The sequence below is a fragment of the Prionailurus viverrinus genome, chromosome A3, assembly GCF_022837055.1.
Source record: "Prionailurus viverrinus isolate Anna chromosome A3, UM_Priviv_1.0, whole genome shotgun sequence".
Classification (NCBI taxonomy): domain Eukaryota; kingdom Metazoa; phylum Chordata; class Mammalia; order Carnivora; family Felidae; genus Prionailurus; species Prionailurus viverrinus.
Window position 1 is genome coordinate 28,702,444 of NC_062563.1, and position 18,463 is coordinate 28,720,906.

At 42.0% G+C, this 18,463-nt stretch overlaps 2 protein-coding genes across 2 annotated transcripts in view; both read right to left on the minus strand.

The window, feature by feature from the left end:
- LOC125161919 (signal-regulatory protein beta-1-like) overlaps positions 1-6,429 on the minus strand; it is a 24,870-nt gene extending 18,441 nt beyond the window's left edge. The window contains exon 1 of the mRNA XM_047852246.1: positions 5,392-6,429. Coding sequence (XP_047708202.1) covers positions 5,392-5,464 — 73 coding nt within the window. The 5' untranslated portion in view covers positions 5,465-6,429. The remainder of the gene's footprint in view (positions 1-5,391) is intronic.
- LOC125161921 (signal-regulatory protein beta-1-like) overlaps positions 1-18,463 on the minus strand; it is a 96,694-nt gene that overhangs the window by 47,240 nt on the left and 30,991 nt on the right. The window lies entirely within an intron of this gene.

Consider the following 18,463-nt stretch of genomic DNA (forward strand, 5'->3'; position numbering starts at 1 on the left):
TGTTTGCAAAAAATCCCTGTGACACTCAGTACATCCTTCTCCACAGTCCATGCTCCAGAGAGCTTTTCCTCTTGTGCAAATTCGATGCTGCACTTTTTCAACCCATCTCTCTTTCCCTTTTCTGTCTCCGTGGAAAGGGTTGCCCTCCTCTCCATGGCAACACTATTTTTCTCTCACCCACTTCACGTCCACATACCTCACACCTGCCACACTGTCTCCTTGCAACTGAGGAGATCCTTCTGCCACTGCACGGATCAGTTTCTTGGGTGTTCCAAGTGATCTGACCTCAATATAGGTGTGTTTGGAGAACTATGAAAGCCCAGGGTCTCCCTACTTCCCTGCCATGTTAGTTCCTCTGAGAACTCACACTTCTTGATTTCAAAACTTACTACAAAGTGTTATAGTCAGATTACTGTGGTACTGAAAATATCATAGAGATATAGAGCAATGGAATAGAATAGAAAGCCTAGCAATAAACCCACACATACATGGTCAAATGATTTTCGACAAAAGTGCCAAGATCATGCAACAGGGGAAAGAACAGACTCTTCAACACAAGTTGCTGGGAAAACTGGATATCTACATGCAAAGAATGGGGTTGAACCCTCACCTTTCTCTATATAGATAAATGAACTGAAATTGGATGAAGGACCCAGCACTATGTTGATCCAGCATACATGTAAGAACTAAAACTATAAAATTCAGAGAAAAAAACCTGTAGACAAAATTCATGATATTGGATTAGGGAATGATGTCCTCGTATGACCCCCAAAACACAAGTAACAAATAAAAAAATATACAATTTGGACTTTATCAAGATTAAAAACTTTTGCACAGCAAAAGTCAATAGACGATATCAAAAGTGAAAGGAGAACTTACAGAAGGAGAGAAAGTATTTGCAAGCCTATGTCTGAGACAGGATTAATAACCAACATATGTAAAGAACTCCTACAACTCAACAACAAAATAACAAACAGCTCAATTAAAAAATGACCCAAGGACTAGAATAGCTATTACTCCAAAGAAGATATTCAAACAGTGAATAAGCCCATAAAAAGATGCTCAACATCACTTGTCATTAGAAAAATGAAAATCAAAACCACAATCCCTTTGAATAGCTTTTATCAAAAACAAAAGAAAGAAACACCAAAATGAATACAAGAAAATTAAACTTCAGAAAATAAAGATTGAGTAAGCTATGGAGAAATTGCAACTCTTGTATGTCATGGGTAGGAATATATAATGGTGTAGCCACTCTGGAAACAGTGTTCGTGTTCATGTAGAATTTACCACAGGGTCAACCAATTCCACTCTTAGGTAAATACCCCCGAGTTAAAAGTACGTACTGAGATACTTGTACATCCATGTTTATAGCAGCATGATACATGATAACCGAAAGGTAGCAGAAAGAATTCATATCTATGCATAAATGAATGGATAAACAAAATGTTGATGTAGACACATACAATGGAATGTTTTTCAGCCTTATTAAGAATGGCCACCTGATATGTTCCCTAATTGGATGAACCTCAAAAATATCATTCTAAGTGAAATATGCCAGAGATGAGGACAAATACTTGATTCCGCTTACGTGAAGTATCTAGAAGAAACAGCTTCATAGACACAAGGAAGTAAAATAGAAGTTACCGGTGGCTGTGGAGGAAGAAGGTGTGGGGAATTCTTGCTTAATGGGTGCAGAGTATCTGCTTAGGATGTTGAATAAATTCCTGAAAGGTACAGTACTACTGACTTCACAACTATGTGAATACCAGTGAATTGTATCCTTAAAAACGGTTGATATGATACAGATTTTATGTTATGTGTATTTTAGCACAATAAGAAATACGTACTGAAATAAGGGGATCACCCCATGTAGTGCCTTTGAATTGGACTAAATGACTCAAGGAAAGAGAAAATGTGTTGTTCTAGGGGCTGGTAGATTTGAGAAAATTGCCCTTGAAGGGGGAGATAGAACCACGGGAGTAACTAAAGCAAGGGCAACAGCAGGCTCCAAACTCATGTTCTCAACAGAGTTGTGGATGGTCGGCTGTGTCTGGACAATGAGTTATGCCTTGAAGGGACACCAGTCACGTTTGGGGCCAACACTGAACTTCAGGGGCCAGATTATGCAGGTGGATTTCACCGCCTCCGTGACAATCCCGTGGCTGGAGACCTAGAGGAATACCAATCATTCCTTCTTACTTGAGATGTCCTAAAAACTTCAGCAGGATATAAATCAGAGGAGCAGGTTGCTGCGACACCACACTTACATCCTGTGTTCTGTTTATTTCTCAGCTACTCCTCGGGGAGAAAATTTGTGGTTCGTTCTTGCAGCGTGTGAGCTGGTAAAACCCTGGCAGTTAGCGGTATTTGCAACTAAACATGTCTCCTAAGGAGAGACCACGCTATTACTGGCAAGTCTTGCATGTGCCAGGAAGATCGGGTACTTTGGTTTGTGAGTCTGGAGAAGGAGATTGGGGCTATGAAGCTGAACTGCTAAACAAAAATGGGAAGAAGTAGGACTGCATATGGGAGGGAGGCATGGAGAAAACAAGGGAGGGCAGAGGTGAGAGGGATCAGAGCGTCAAGAGGAGCCAAGGAAACGTGTCGACTCTGCCATCTGTGTGTTTATAATTCTCATATTTCCATCATGGGGCCAGGCCTTGCTCCTTCTCTCTGGATTTGTACGTCCAACCAGGACTCAACTTCTTTCTTAGATGGAAGCAAACCTCTCACTGTTAACACTGCCCCCAACTGAACTCCTCGGTTTTCCCCCACATCCTTGTACATCTCAGATGAGGCACCTTTATTCTCCAAGATGCTCAGGGCCAAGCCCTTGGGAACCAACCTCTCTTTCCACCCCAAATCCTATGCATCAGGAGATCCTGTTGTCTTCCCTTCTGCCTGTACCCACAATCTGACCTCTTTCCCCTTTCTCTCCTGGCTGCTGTCTGGGTGCAAAATGCATTTCCTTGTTTGCACGAACACGACGAACTCTTGAACGCTCTAGTCGCTTCTGTCTGTGCCCTATGGTGTCTAATCTCAACCAAATGCTAGCATAAGTTAAAAGTCATGGTGGATCATGTCATTTCTGTCTTCAGAACCTTGCAGTGACAACCATTTTACTCAAGAGTGAAAGCCCAAACCCTTAAACAGAACAGGAGGATTCTACTCTCCTGCTGTTCCCGTGCTGTTCGGGAAGGTTCTTTCCCCAGAAGATCACATGGCTCACACCCCAACTTCTTGTAATCTTTGCTCTAAACTCCCCATTCAGTGATGCCCACCCAGGCTACCTCTTTAAATACATCCCACCCTGAAGAGTCTCTCATTGTCTTCTCCAGCTGTACTGTCATCTTTTTCCTTAACACTCATCACTTTCTAGTATACTATGTGATTTACTTATTTGGTATGTCTGTTGTTTCTTTTCCTTTTCTCCACTACAATACAACTTCCGTGAGGGCCACTGCTTTCCCTCTTTTAATAACCAGTATGCCCTAAGCTCATGTAACAGCTCTTGGCACCTAGGAATTATCCAGTAAATATTTGGGTCATGTGTGAATTGCCCAGTATAACCCCTTTCTGAGGCCCTGCCATCTATTTTCAGTGGAGAATTTCTTGGAAAAATATATCAGAATCTGGGTTTCCCCTGAAGAAGACTTGGGGGAAACATTTGCATATACCCAGGCAGTGGAGGAGCCGGAGAGAAGCAAACCACAAATGCTCTGTCTTCCCCACATCCCACCCTTCCCTCCACCCATTGGCAGATCTGCAGAAACCTTATGGGGATGGAAGTGGGGCCGTAGGGTTTGAGAAGAGCCATGGTTAAGCCTGTGAGATCTAGAATCAGACTGCCTGAGTGCAAATCATCACCCTGCCATTCACTACCGAGTGACCTGGGACTTTTCTGTGCCTCCTTTTTTGTCTGCGAGCTAGGGGGGACGTAGTGTCTACCTTGGATACAAAGATCACAGGACATAACAGACACTTGCATTTCCAAGTGGGTGTTGCATATGGTGAGTGCTCAGGAAATTGGAAAGCTATTACACATGAGATTTCTTGAGGCATGTAGGCGTCAGCTGACACTAGATGATTGGGATCAGGATGTGAATATGAATAGAATTGCAGGTGCAGATCATACAGGCAGGAGTCCCCACATACTCTACCCCCTTCTTTCCTCCCCATCCCAGTCCAGCATGGAGGAGGACCTTCAAGGTAGTAATGCACAAATTTCTCATTTTACCTAGAGGGAAGTTTGCTTGTCCCAATACCTGGTAGTGAGTGAGCAGTTAGTTTAGAAAAGTAGAAAAAGGGGGTGAGTAGCTGAGAGACAGGGAACCAAACACCTGTTCAGTGTGCATTTCTTTTTTAAAAAAAAATTTTTTTAACATTTATTTATTTTTGAGACAGAGAGACAGAGCATGAACGGGGGAGGGGCAGAGAGAGAGGGAGACACAGAATCGGAAGCACGCTCCAGGCTCTGAGATGTCAGCCCAGAGCCCGACGCGGGGCTCGAACTCACGGACCGCGAGATCGTGACCTGAGCCGAAGTCGGACGCTTAACCGACTGAGCCACCCAGGCACCCCTCAGTGTGCATTGCACATAGAGTGGATGTGATGTGAAGAGAACAAGAAGGAGAGTGTTGTCAAATGTCCCATATGTATGCACATTCACACACACAAGTGCATTCCCAGGTATGTATTAAGTGTAGCCTAGCAGCTAGTATATAGATCATTTTGAGGATCAAATGAAATTGTAATACAGGTTAAAAACTCAGCAAAATATATGGCACATAGGAAACATCCAACACATCGTTAACCAAAGTTTGGGAGGACACACAGCAGAACTGGAACTCTGGAGACCTCGGAGTGTGCAAAGTGATGCCTCTTCTTCTGTTTCCCTCTCTGTATTTTCTGATGTTTGTTTAGTTAGCCTCCACCGAGAAGCCAAGAAGCATAACACGGTGAAAAGAATGAACCGTGGAGCTGGGTGGCCTGGACGTGAATCCCGGCAGCTGTACTGACTTAGGTAGGTGACACTGGGCCAGTTCCACTCTCTGCCTGAGTTTCTCCATCTGCCAATCGAGAGTACAGTCCTAGCTATCAGGCAGGGGTGTTGTGAGAATTAGATCATTTAATACCTACAAACTTGTCCTTGTGACAGATGGAAGCCTCCACTGTCTGGATGCCTCTGGTAACAAGCTGTAGGTGACGGATGCATAGAGGAAATGCTCAGATCCCCGATTTCCTGCTCTCAGATGACACCCAGTCCTTGGTCTTCTGTGGCAGCCCTGGGTAGCACACCTCTGGTTACCTGGAAGCCCTTGATGTCCAGGGACATGGGAGATGTTGTGGGATCAGGAAGAGGGGATTGTATCCCAAGGCAGTGCTTACCTGTGAGTCCCAACAGCAGAGCCAGCAGCAGGTAAGGAGGCAGGTGGGGCCCGGAGGCAGGGGCCAACATCATGGTGGCCTGAGGACCCTCTCTCTGTGCAAATATGTGTGCTGGGGAGAATGGGCCTCTGTTCTGTGGTGAAAAAACCCCGCTTCCTTCCGTGATTAAGAGGAAGCACCTATGGTGGGGTGATGGCTGTGAGGCAGCAATCTGCTTCTAGATTGTGAAACAGAAGTCAGGCAGAGAAGGCCTCACTTGGTGAAGGGTCCTCTTTTCTTTTTCAGAGAGAGTGGAGAGGCCCAGGAGAAATGATGGTTCCCTCCTACATGGGGCCTCTGTCCCCATCCAGTGGGCCTCCCCTGCCCCCATCTTGAGCCCCCAAATTGGGTGTAGAGATTACTTAAAAAAATTGATAAAATAAAAGAATTTGTATGTGCTCTCCTCCAACCAAAGAAAGAGGAAGTTGGTTATATGTCCCATAAATCACACTCCCAGGCATTTATCTGAGCAGAGAATACCATGGCCTCACAAAAACCTTGCATGAATATTTAAAGCATGTTTCTTTGTCATAGGAAATAAAGGGAAACATCCAAAATGTCCAGTAATTAGGGAATGCTTGAACAAACTAGTGGATTCATACCAGGAAATACTTCTCAGCGCTAAGAAGGAATAAATTATTTACATGTGCACAACTTGTAAGTTTCCGAAGGCATTATGTTGAGTGAACAAAATCAATCTCAAAACGTCACGTACTGTGGGAATCCACTTACACAACATTGTCGAAGTTGTAGAGAACAGATGGGCATGTGCCAGAGGTTTGGTGTGGTGGGGCGGGTGGGCACTCTGAAAAGCCAGCACAACGGAAACTTTGCGGCCATGGAGTTGTTCTGTACCCTGAATGTGGTGGTGTTTACACCAAATACACATGAGCAGAAAGACACAAACAAAAGCTGGGGATGTTACAAGATTGAGCTATAAAACACAAGGTCTTTGTCATTATAATCTGCTCAATGACTATGACATTAGCCAAAATTAACGTGGGGGTGCCTGGGTGGCTCAGTCGGTTAAGCGTCCGACTTCGGCTCAGGTCATGATCTCACGGTTCGTGGGTTCGAGCTCCACGTCGGGCTCTGCTGAACAGCTCAGAGCCTGGAGCCTGCTTTGAATTCTGTGTCTCCCTCTCTCTCTGTTCCTCCCCCACTCATGCTCTGTCTCTCTCTCCTTCAAAAATAAATAAAAACACTAAAAATAAAAATAAATTAAGGTATGTGGCACAGGGTCCAGAGAACAGACCATTGTATTCTCGTCATCCACGGTGGGACATCAGTGAATAATGCCTAAGAGGGAGATGTCTAGAAGTGACAGTGTCAGCATGCTATAAGAGACCTGCCTGTAACTTCTAGAAAAATCAGTTAAAAATCATCAGAAAAGGGCGCAAAATTGTTGCCTTTGGGGTGGAAAACCGTGGAAGGTAGGAGGCTCCAGTTTTCACAGGTAGTGTGTATAGAACCATTTACCTCGTAAGCCGTGTGCGTATGTAACTTTGATGAAGGTAAAAGCTAATCTGGGGTGAGTTGATTGACGTTATAAGAGCTCACATAAGAGAATGTCCATGCTATGAGCACTAGTACGAGTTTGATTAGTTCACTGGACAGACTATCGATGTTAAAACCCACTTATAATCCTATACAGCCTCCCAAACCCAGTGTAAACAGTAATAATAAGTTTTAAATTGTTTAAAATAAATAATTTTTAAAGATGCTATACTAGAAACTGGAAAGTAGTAAAGACAGCCCTAACGAGGGAATTGAGGTATCTCATGTCTGTGAGTTGCAGAGCTCAGTATCGGAAAGATGCCAATTTGCCCAAATGAATATATAAAGACAGTGCAATCAAGCCATATTTGTAAAAGGGTTTGTGATAAAAGTTGACAGCGTGATTCCCAAATGCGTGTGAGCCAAGGAGAGCTGCAGCCGTCCCAAGCGACAGGACCAGGTGGGAAGGTTTGCCCAAAAAGAGGTATCGAAATGTGTTCTAAAGCTGTCCTAATTAGAGCAGTTTTTTTTTTTTTTTAAATACATTTTGGGTAAGCGAAACCCTTGTGGCTGCTCGTAGATATTCTTTGGTGGAACGTTTGGTCAAATCTGTGCATTTAAAAAATGGGATTCTTTGTCTTTTTGCCATTTTATCGTTAGAATCCTTTAAATATTCTCTCTCTGGTGTCGGCAAACTGTGGCCAGACAGTAAATGCTTTATGCCTGTGGGCCGTCAGGGCCGGACCACTATCACTTCTGTCTGATGTTTCAGTCTGAAAGAAGCCACAGATAATAAAACTTGAGTTGCACCAACAGCCGGCTGTAACTTGCCCACCTCTGTCCCGGATACAAGTCCTTGAGCAGATTCTCTTGGCAAATATTTTCTCCTACTCGGTAACTTTCTTTTTCTTTTCATTAATGGTATCTTTCGAAGAATAAAAGTTGAAACTTTCATGAAGTCAAATTGATCGATGGTTTCTTTTATCGATTGCACTTCTTGCGTCTTATCTAAAAATGTCTCTCCCAACCCAAGATCATTAGGATTTAGTTTTGTTTTTTTTCCCCACAGTTTCTTCTAGAAGTTTTATGGTTTTAGGATGTAAATTTATGTCTGTGACCCATCGGATCATATAAATTTGTTCTTAGTATTTTTGTGTATATTGTATTGTAATATTTCTATAAGGTAATATTTTTAAGGCAATATTAAATTTTGTGTATGTTAGAAGGAAATGGTCAAGATTGTCCTTCCTCCTCTTCTCCTTCTCCTCCTCCTTCTTTTTACATATGAATATCTAATTATTTCAACACCATTTGTTGAAAAGGCTAGCTTTTCCACATTGAATTGCATTGGCATTTTTGTCAAAAATCACTTGCCCAAATATGTATTATGTATGGATCCAATATTTTTGTTTTTGCTCCAGGGCAAAATTTATTTTTAAAATAGTTTTAAAAAATTGTCATTATCAAATTTGACATACAGTGCTGTATTAGTTTCAGGTGCTCAACATAGCACTATGACAATTCTGTGCATTGTGCAATGCTCACTATAGTAAGTGTAGTCACCGTCTGTCCCCATACAACATTATTCCAAAACCATTGACTGTATTTCCCTGTGCTGTACGTTTATCCCCATGACTTATAGGGCAGAGTAATTTTTTTTCCAAAGTTTTATTTAAATTCTCATTAGTTTACATACAGTACAATATTGGTTTCAGGAGTAGAATTCAGTGATTCATCAATTACATTCAGCCCCCAGTAATCATCATAACAAGTGCCTTCCTTAATACCCAAGACCCCTCTAGCCCATCCCTGACCTGCCTCTATCAACCCTCAGTGTGTTCTCTGTCATTAAGAGTCTCTCATGGTGAATTTAGAATAATAGTCATAAAATTAATCGCTGGGCTCGAAAACAGTATAGAGGACAGCAGAGAATCTCTTGCTACAGAGATCGAGGGACTAAGGAACAGTCAGGAGGAGCTGAAAAACACTTTAAACGAAATGCAAAACAAAATGGAAATGACGACAGCTCGGATTGAAGGGGCAGAGGAGAGAATAGGTGAACTAGAAGATAAAGTTATGGAAAAAGAGAAAGCTGAGAAAAAGAGAGATAAAATCCAGGAGTATGAGGGGAAAATTAGAGAACTAAGTGATGCACTAAAGAGAAATAATATACGCATAATTGGCATCCCAGAGGAGGAAGAGAGAGGGAAAGGTGCTGAAGGGGTACTTGAAGAAATAATAGCTGAGAACTTCCCTGAACTGGGGAAGGAAAAAAGCATTGAAATCCAAGAGGCACAGAGAACTCCCTTCAGATGTAACTTGAATCGATCTTCTGCACGACATATCATAGTGAAACTGGCAAAATACAAGGACAAAGAGAAAATTCTGAAAGCAGCAAGGGATAAACGTGCCCTAACATATAAAGGGAGATCTATAAGACTCGTGACTGATCTCTCTTTTGAAACTTGGCAGGCCAGAAAGGATTGGCACGAGATCTTCAACATGCTGAACAGAAAAAAAATATGCAGCCGAGAATCCTTTATCCGGCAAATCTGTCATTTAGAATAGAAAGAGAGATAAAGGTCTTCCCAAACAAACAAAAACTGAAGGAATTCGTCACCACTAAACCAGCCCTACAAGAGATCCTAAGGGGGATCCTGTGAGACAAAGTACCAGAGATATCACTATAAGCATAAATCATACAGACATCACAGTGACTCTAAACCTGTATCTTTCTATAATAACACTGAATGTAAATGGATTAAATGTGCCAACCAAAAGACATAGGGTATCAGAATGGATAAAAAAACAAGACCCATGTATTTGCTGTCTACAAGAGACTCATTTTAGATCTGAGGACACCTTTAGATTGAGAGTGAGGGGATGGAGAACTATTTATCATGCTACTGGAAGCCAAAAGAAAGCTGGAGTAGCCATACTTATATCAGACAAACTAGACTTTAAATTAAAGGCTGTAACAAGAGATGAAGAAGGGCATTATATAATAATTACAGGGTCTATCCACCAGGAAGAGCTAACAATTATAAATGTCTATGCGCCAAATACCGGAGCCCCCAAATATATAAAACAATTACTCATAAACATAAGCAACCTTATTGATAAGAATGTGGTAATTGCAGGGGACTTTAACACTCCACTTACAGAAATGGATAGATCATCTAGACACATGGTCAATAAAGAAACAAGGGCCCTGAATGATACATTGGGTCAGATGGACTTGACAGATATATTTAGAACTCTGCATCCCAAAGCAACAGAATATACTTTCTTCTCGAGTGCACATGGAACATTCTCCAAGATAGATCATATACTGGTCACAAAACAGCCCTTCATAAGTATACAAGAATTGAAATCATACTATGCATACTTTCAGACCACAATGCTATGAAGCTTGAAATCAACCACAGGAAAAGGTCTGGAAAACCTCCAAAAGCATGGGGGTTAAAGAACACCCTACTAAAGAATGAGTGGGTTAACTAGGCAATTAGAGAAGAAATTAAAAAATATATGGAAACAAACTAAAATGAAAATACAACAATCCAAACGCTTTGGGATGCAGCGAAGGCAGTCCTGAGAGGAAAATACATCGCAATGCAGGCCTATCTCAAGAAACAAGAAAAATCCCAAATACAAAATCTAACAGCACACCTAAAGGAAATAGAAGCAGAACAGCAAAGACAGCCTAAATCCAGCAGAAGAAGAGAAATAATAAAGATCAGAGCAGAAATAAACAATATAGAATCTAAAAGAACTGTAGAGCAGATCAACGAAACCAAGAGTTGGTTTTTTGAAAAAATAAACAAAATTGACAAACCTCTAGCCAGGCTTCTCAAAAAGAAAAGGGAGATGACCCAAATAGATAAAATCATGAATGAAAATGGAATTATTACAACCAATCCCTCAGAGATACAAACAATTATCAGGGAATACTATGAAAAATTATATGCCAACAAACTGGACAACCTGGAAGAAATGGACAAATTCCTAAACACCCACACGCTTCCAAAACTCAATCAGGAGTAAATAGAAAGCTTGAACAGACCCATAACCAGTGAAGAAATTGAATCGGTTATCAAAAATCTCCCAACAAATAAGAGTCCAGGACCAGATGGCTTCCCAGGGGAGTTCTACCAGACGTAGAGCAGAGATAATACCTATCCTTCTCAAGCTATTCCAAAAAATTGAAAGGGAAGGAAAACTTCCAGACTCATTCTATGAAGCCAGTATTACTTTGATTCCTAAACCAGAGACCCAGTAAAAAAAGAGAACTACAGGCCAATATCCCTGATGAATATGGATGCAAAAATTCTCAACAAGATACTAGCAAATCGAATTCAACAGCATATGAAAAGAATTATTCACCATGATCAAGTGGGATTCATTCCTGGGATGCAGGGCTGGTTCAACATTTGCAAATCAATCAACGTGATACATCACATTAATAAAAGAAAAGATAAGAACCATATGATCCTGTCAATCGATGCAGAAAAGGCCTTTGACAAAATCCAGCACCCTTTCTTACTAAAAACCCCTGAGAAAGTTGGAATAGAAGGACCATACTTAAAGATCATAAAAGCCATTTATGAAAAGCCCACAGCTAACATCATCCTCAATGGGGAAAAACCGAGAGCTTTTTTCCTGAGATCAGGAACACGACAGGGATGCCCACTCACCGCTGTTGTTTAACATAGTGTTGGAAGTTCTGGCATCAGCAATCAGACAACAAAAGGAAATCAAAGGCATCAAAATTGGCAAAGATGAAGTCAAGCTTTCGTTTTTTGCAGATGACATGATATTATACATGGAAAATCCGATAGACTCCACCAAAAGTCTGCTAGAACTGATATATGAATTCAGCAAAGTTGCAGGATACAAAATCAATGTACAGAAATCAGTTGCATTCTTGTACACTAACAATGAAGTAACAGAAAGACAAATAAAGAAACTGATCCCATTCACAATTGCACCAAGAAGCATAAAATACCTAGGAATAAATCTAACCAAAGATGTAAAAGATCTGTATGCTGAAAACTATAGAAAGCTTATGAAGGTAATTGAAGAAGATATAAAGAAATGGAAAGACATTCCCTGCTCATGGATTGGAAGAATAAATATTGTCAAAATGTCAATACTACCCAAAGCTATCTACACATTCAATGTAATCCTAATCAAAATTGCACCAGCATTCTTCTCGAAACTAGAACAAGCAATCCTAAGGTTTGTATGGAACCACAAAAGGCCCTGAATAGCCAACGTAATTTTGAAGAAGACCAAAGGAGGAGGCATCACAATCCCAGACTTTAGCCTCTACTACAAAGCTGTAATCATCAAGACAGCATGGTATTGGCACCAAAACAGACACATAGACCAATGGAATAGAATAGAAACCCCAGAACTAGACCCACAAACGTATGGCCAACTCATCTTTGACAAAGCAGGAAAGAACATCCAATGGAAAAAAGACAGTCTCTTTAACAAATGGTGCTGGGAGAACTGGACAGCAACATGCAGAAGGTTGAAACTAGACCACTTTCTCACACCATTCACAAAAATAAACTCAAAATGGATAAAGGACCTGAATGTGAGACTGGAAACCATCAAAACCCTAGAGGAAAAAGCATGAAAAGACCTCTCTGACCTCAGCCGTAGCAATAGCAATCTCTTACTTGACACATCCCCAAAGGCAAGGGAATTAAAAGCAAAAATGAACTACTGGGACCTTATGAAGATAAAAAGCTTCTGCACAGCTAAGGAAACAACCAACAAAACTAAAAGGCAACCAACAGAATGGGAAAAGATATTTGCAAATGACATATCGGACAAAGGGCTAGTATCCAAAATCTATAAAGAGCTCACCAAACTCCACACCCGAAAAACAAATAACCCAGTGAAGAAATGGGCAGAAAACATGAATAGACACTTCTCTAAAGAAGACATCCGGATGGCCAACAGGCACATGAAAAGATGCTCAATGTCGCTCCTCATCAGGGAAATACACATCAAAACCACACTCAGGTATCACCTCACGCCAGTCAGAGTGGCCAAAATGAACAAATCAGGAGACTGTAGATGCTGGAGAGGATGTGGAGAAACGGGAACCCTCTTGCACTGTTGGTGGGAATGCAAATTGGTGCAGCCAGTCTGGAAAGCAGTGTGGAGGTTCCTCAGAAAATTAAAAATAGACCTACCCTATGACCCAGCAATAGCACTGCTGGGAATTTACCCAAGGGATACAGGAGTACTGATGCATAGCTGCACTTGTACCCCAATGTTTATACCAGCACTCTCAACAATAGCCAAATTATGGAAAGAGCCGAAATGTCCATCAACTGATGAATGGATCAAGAAATTGTGGTTTATATACACAATGGAGTACTACTACATGGCAATGAGAAAGAACGAAATATGGCCCTTTGTAGCAACGTGGATGGAACTGGAGAGTGTGATGCTAAGTGAAATAAGCCATACAGAGAAAGACAGATACCATATGGTTTCACTCTTAGGTGGATCCTGAGAAACTTAACAGAAACCCATGGAGGAGGGGAAGGAAAAAAAAAAGAGGTTAGAGTGGGAGAGAGCCAAAGCATAAGAGACTCTTAAAAACTGAGAACAGGAGTTGCGGCAAGATGGCGGCTTAGGAGGACGCTGGGCTCACCGCACGTCCTGCTGATCACTTAGATTCCATCTACACCTGCCTAAATAACCCAGAAAACCGCCAGAGGATTAGCAGAACAGAGTCGCCGGAGCCAAACGCAGACGAGAGGCCCACGGAAGAGGGTAGGAAGGGCGGCGAGGCGGTGCGCGCTCCACGGACTGGCGGGAGGGAGCCGGGGCGGAGGGGCGGCTCGCCGGCCAAGCAGAGCCCCCGAGTCGGGCTTGCAAAAGCGGAGGGGCCGGGCGGACTGTGTTCCGACAGCAAGCGCGACTTAGCGTCTGGGAGGTCAGAAATTAACAGCTCTGCTCGGAAAGCGGGAAGGCTGGAGGACAAAGGGAGGGAGAGCTGCTGAGCCCCCTGACAACAGAGCTCAGTTTGGTGGGGAACAAAGGCGCTCGCCAGCGCCATTTCCCCCGCCCATCCCCCAGCCGAAATCCCAAAGGGAACCGGTTCCTGCCAGGGAACTTGCTCGCTCCGCGCAAACACCCAACTCTGCGCTTCTGCGGAGCCAAACCTCCGGCAGCGGATCTGACTCCCTCCCGCTGCCACAGGGCCCCTCCTGAAGTGGATCACCTAAGGAGAAGCGATCTAAGCCTGCCCCTCCTGCCCCCGAGCACCTTGCCTACCCACCCCAGCTAATACGCCTGATCCCCAGCATCACAAGCCTGGCAGGGTGCAAGTAGCCCAGACGAGCCACACCACCCCACAGTGAATCCCGCCCCTAGGAGAGGGGAAGAGAAGGCACACACCAGTCTGACTGTGGCCCCAGCGGTGGGCTGGGGGCAGACATCAGGTCTGACTGCGGCCCCGCCCACCAACTCCAGGTATACACCACAGCACAGGGGAAGTGCCCTGCAGGTCCTCACCACGCCAGGGACTATCCAAAATGACCAAGCGGAAGAACTCCCCTCAGAAGAATCTCCAGGAAATAACAACAGCTAATGAGCTGATCAAAAAGGATTTAAATAATATAACAGAAAGTGAATTTAGAATAATAGTCATAAAATTAATCGCTGGGCTTGAAAACAGTATACAGGACAGCAGAGAATCTCTTGCTACAGAGATCAAGGGACTAAGGAACAGTCACGAGGAGCTGAAAAACGCTTTAAACGAAATGCATAACAAAATGGAAACCACCACAGCTCGGCTTGAAGAGGCAGAGGAGAGAATAGGTGAACTAGAAGATAAAGTTATGGAAAAAGAGGAAGCTGAGAAAAAGAGAGATAAAAAAATCCAGGAGTATGAGGGGAAAATTAGAGAACTAAGTGATACACTAAAAAGAAATAATATACGCATAATTGGTATCCCAGAGGAGGAAGAGAGAGGGAAAGGTGCTGAAGGGGTACTTGAAGAAATCATAGCTGAGAACTTCCCTGAACTGGGGAAGGAAAAAGGCATTGAAATCCAAGAGGCACAGAGAACTCCCTTCAGACGTAACTTGAATCGATCTTCTGCACGACATATCATAGTGAAACTGGCAAAATACAAGGATAAAGAGAAAATTCTGAAAGCAGCAAGGGGTAAACGTGCCCTCACATATAAAGGGAGACCTATAAGACTCGTGACTGATCTCTCTTTTGAAACTTGGCAGGCCAGAAAGAATTGGCAAGAGATTTTCAGGGTCCTAGACAGAAAAAATATGCAGCCAAGAATCCTTTATCCAGCAAGTCTGTCATTTAGAATAGAAGGAGAGATAAAGGTCTTCCCAAACAAACAAAAACTGAAGGAATTTGTCACCACTAAACCAGCCCTACAAGAGATCCTAAGGGGGACCCTGTGAGACAAAGTCCCAGAGACATCACTATAAGCATAAAACATACAGACATCACAATGACTCTAAACCCGTATCTTTCTATAATAACACTGAATGTAAATGGATTAAATGCGCCAACCAAAAGACATAGGGTATCAGAATGGATAAAAAAACAAGACCCATCTATTTGCTGTCTACAAGAGACTCATTTTAGACCTGAGGACACCTTTAGATTGAGAGTGAGGGGATGGAGAACTATTTATCATGCGACTGGAAGCCAAAAGAAAGCTGGAGTAGCCATACTTATATCAGACAAACTAGACTTTAAATTAAAGGCTGTAACAAGAGATGAAGAAGGACATTATATAATAGTTACAGGGTCTATCCATCAGGAAGAGCTAACAATTATCAATGTCTATGCACCGAATACCGGAGCCCCCAAATATATAAAACAATTACTCATAAACATAAGCAACCTTATTGATAAGAATGTGGTAATTGCAGGGGACTTTAATACACCACTTACAGAAATGGATAGATCAACTAGACACACGGTCAATAAAGAAACAAGGGCCCTGAATGAGACATTGGATGAGATGGACTTGACAGATATATTTAGAACTCTGCATCCCAAAGCAACAGAATATACTTTCTTCTCGAGTGCACATGGAACATTCTCCAAGATAGATCATATACTGGGTCACAAAACAGCCCTTCATAAGTTTACAAGAATTGAAATTATACCATGCTTACTTTCAGACCACAATGCCATGAAGCTTGAAATCAACCACAGGAAAAAGTCTGGAAAACCTCCAAAAGCATGGAGGTTAAAGAACACCCTACTAACGAATGAGTGGGTCAACCAGGCAATTAGAGAAGAAATTAAAAAATATATGGAAACAAACGAAAATGAAAATACAACAATCCAAACGCTTTGGGACGCAGCAAAGGCAGTCCTGAGAGGAAAATACATTGCAATCCAGGCCTATCTCAAGAAACAAGAAAAATCCCAAATACAAAATCTAACAGCACACCTAAAGGAACTAGAAGCAGAACAGCAAAGGCAGCCTAAACCCAGCAGAAGAAGAGAAATAATAAAGATCAGAGCAGAAATAAACAATATAGAATCTAAAAAAACTGTAGAGCAGATCAACGAAACCAAGAGTTGGTTTTTTGAAAAAATAAACAAAATTGACAAACCTCTAGCCAGGCTTCTCAAAAAGAAAAGGGAGATGACCCAAATAGATAAAATCATGAATGAAAATGGAACTATTACAACCAATCCCTCAGAGATACAAACAATTATCAGGGAATACTATGAAAACTTATATGCCAACAAATTGGACAACCTGGAAGAAATGGACGAATTCCTGAACACCCACACGCTTCCAAAACTCAATCAGGAGGAAATAGAAAGCTTGAACAGACCCATAACCAGCGAAGAAATTGAATCGGTTATCAAAAATCTCCCAACAAATAAGAGTCCAGGACCAGATGGCTTCCCAGGGGAGTTCTACCAGACGTTTAAAGCAGAGATAATACCTATCCTTCTCAAGCTATTCCAAGAAATAGAAAGGGAAGGAAAACTTCCAGACTCATTCTATGAAGCCAGTATTACTTTGATTCCTAAACCAGACAGAGACCCAGTAAAAAAAGAGAACTACAGGCCAATATCCCTGATGAATATGGATGCAAAAATTCTCAATAAGATACTAGCAAATCGAATTCAACGGCATATAAAAAGAATTATTCACCATGATCAAGTGGGATTCATTCCTGGGATGCAGGGCTGGTTCAACATTCGCAAATCAATCAACGTGATACATCACATTAACAAAAAAAGAGAGAAGAACCATATGATCCTGTCAATCGATGCAGAAAAGGCCTTCGACAAAATCCAGCACCCTTTCTTAATAAAAACCCTTGAGAAAGTCGGGATAGAAGGAACATACTTAAAGATCATAAAAGCCATTTATGAAAAGCCCACAGCTAACATCATCCTCAACGGGGAAAAACTGAAAGCTTTTTCCCTGAGATCAGGAACACGACAAGGATGCCCACCCTCACCGCTGCTGTTTAACATAGTGCTGGAAGTTCTGGCATCAGCAATCAGACAACAAAAGGAAATCAAAGGCATCAAAATTGGCAAAGATGAAGTCAAGCTTTCGCTTTTTGCAGATGACATGATATTATACATGGAAAATCCGATAGACTCCACCAAAAGTCTGCTAGAACTGATACAGGAATTCAGCAAAGTTGCAGGCTACAAAATCAATGTACAGAAATCAGTTGCATTCTTATACACTAACAATGAAGCAACAGAAAGACAAATAAAGAAACTGATCCCATTCACAATTGCACCAAGAAGCATAAAATACCTAGGAATAAATCTAACCAAAGATGTAAAGGATCTGTATGCTGAAAACTATAGAAAGCTTCTGAAGGAAATTGAAGAAGATTTAAAGAAATGGAAAGACATTCCCTGCTCATGGATTGGAAAAATAAATATTGTCAAAATGTCAATACTACCCAAAGCTATCTACACATTCAATGCAATCCCAATCAAAATTGCACCAGCATTCTTCTCGAAACTAGAACAAGCAATCCTAAAATTCATATGGAACCACAAAAGGCCCCTAATAGCCAAAGGAATTTTGAAGAAGAAGACCAAAGCAGGAGGCATCACAATCCCAGACTTTAGCCTCTACTACAAAGCTGTCATCATCAAGACAGCATGGTATTGGCACCAAAACAGACACATAGACCAATGGAATAGAATAGAAACCCCAGAACTAGACCCACAAACGTATGGCCAACTCATCTTTGACAAAGCAGGAAAGAACATCCAATGGAAAAAAGACAGCCTCTTTAACAAATGGTGCTGGGAGAACTGGACAGCAACATGCAGAAGGTTGAAACTAGACCACTTTCTCACACCATTCACAAAAATAAACTCAAAATGGATAAAGGACCTAAATGTGAGACAGGAAACCATCAAAACCTTAGAGGAGAAAGCAGGAAAAGACCTCTCTGACCTCAGCCGTAGCAATCTCTTACTCGACACATCCCCAAAGGCAAGGGAATTAAAAGCAAAAGTGAATTCCTGG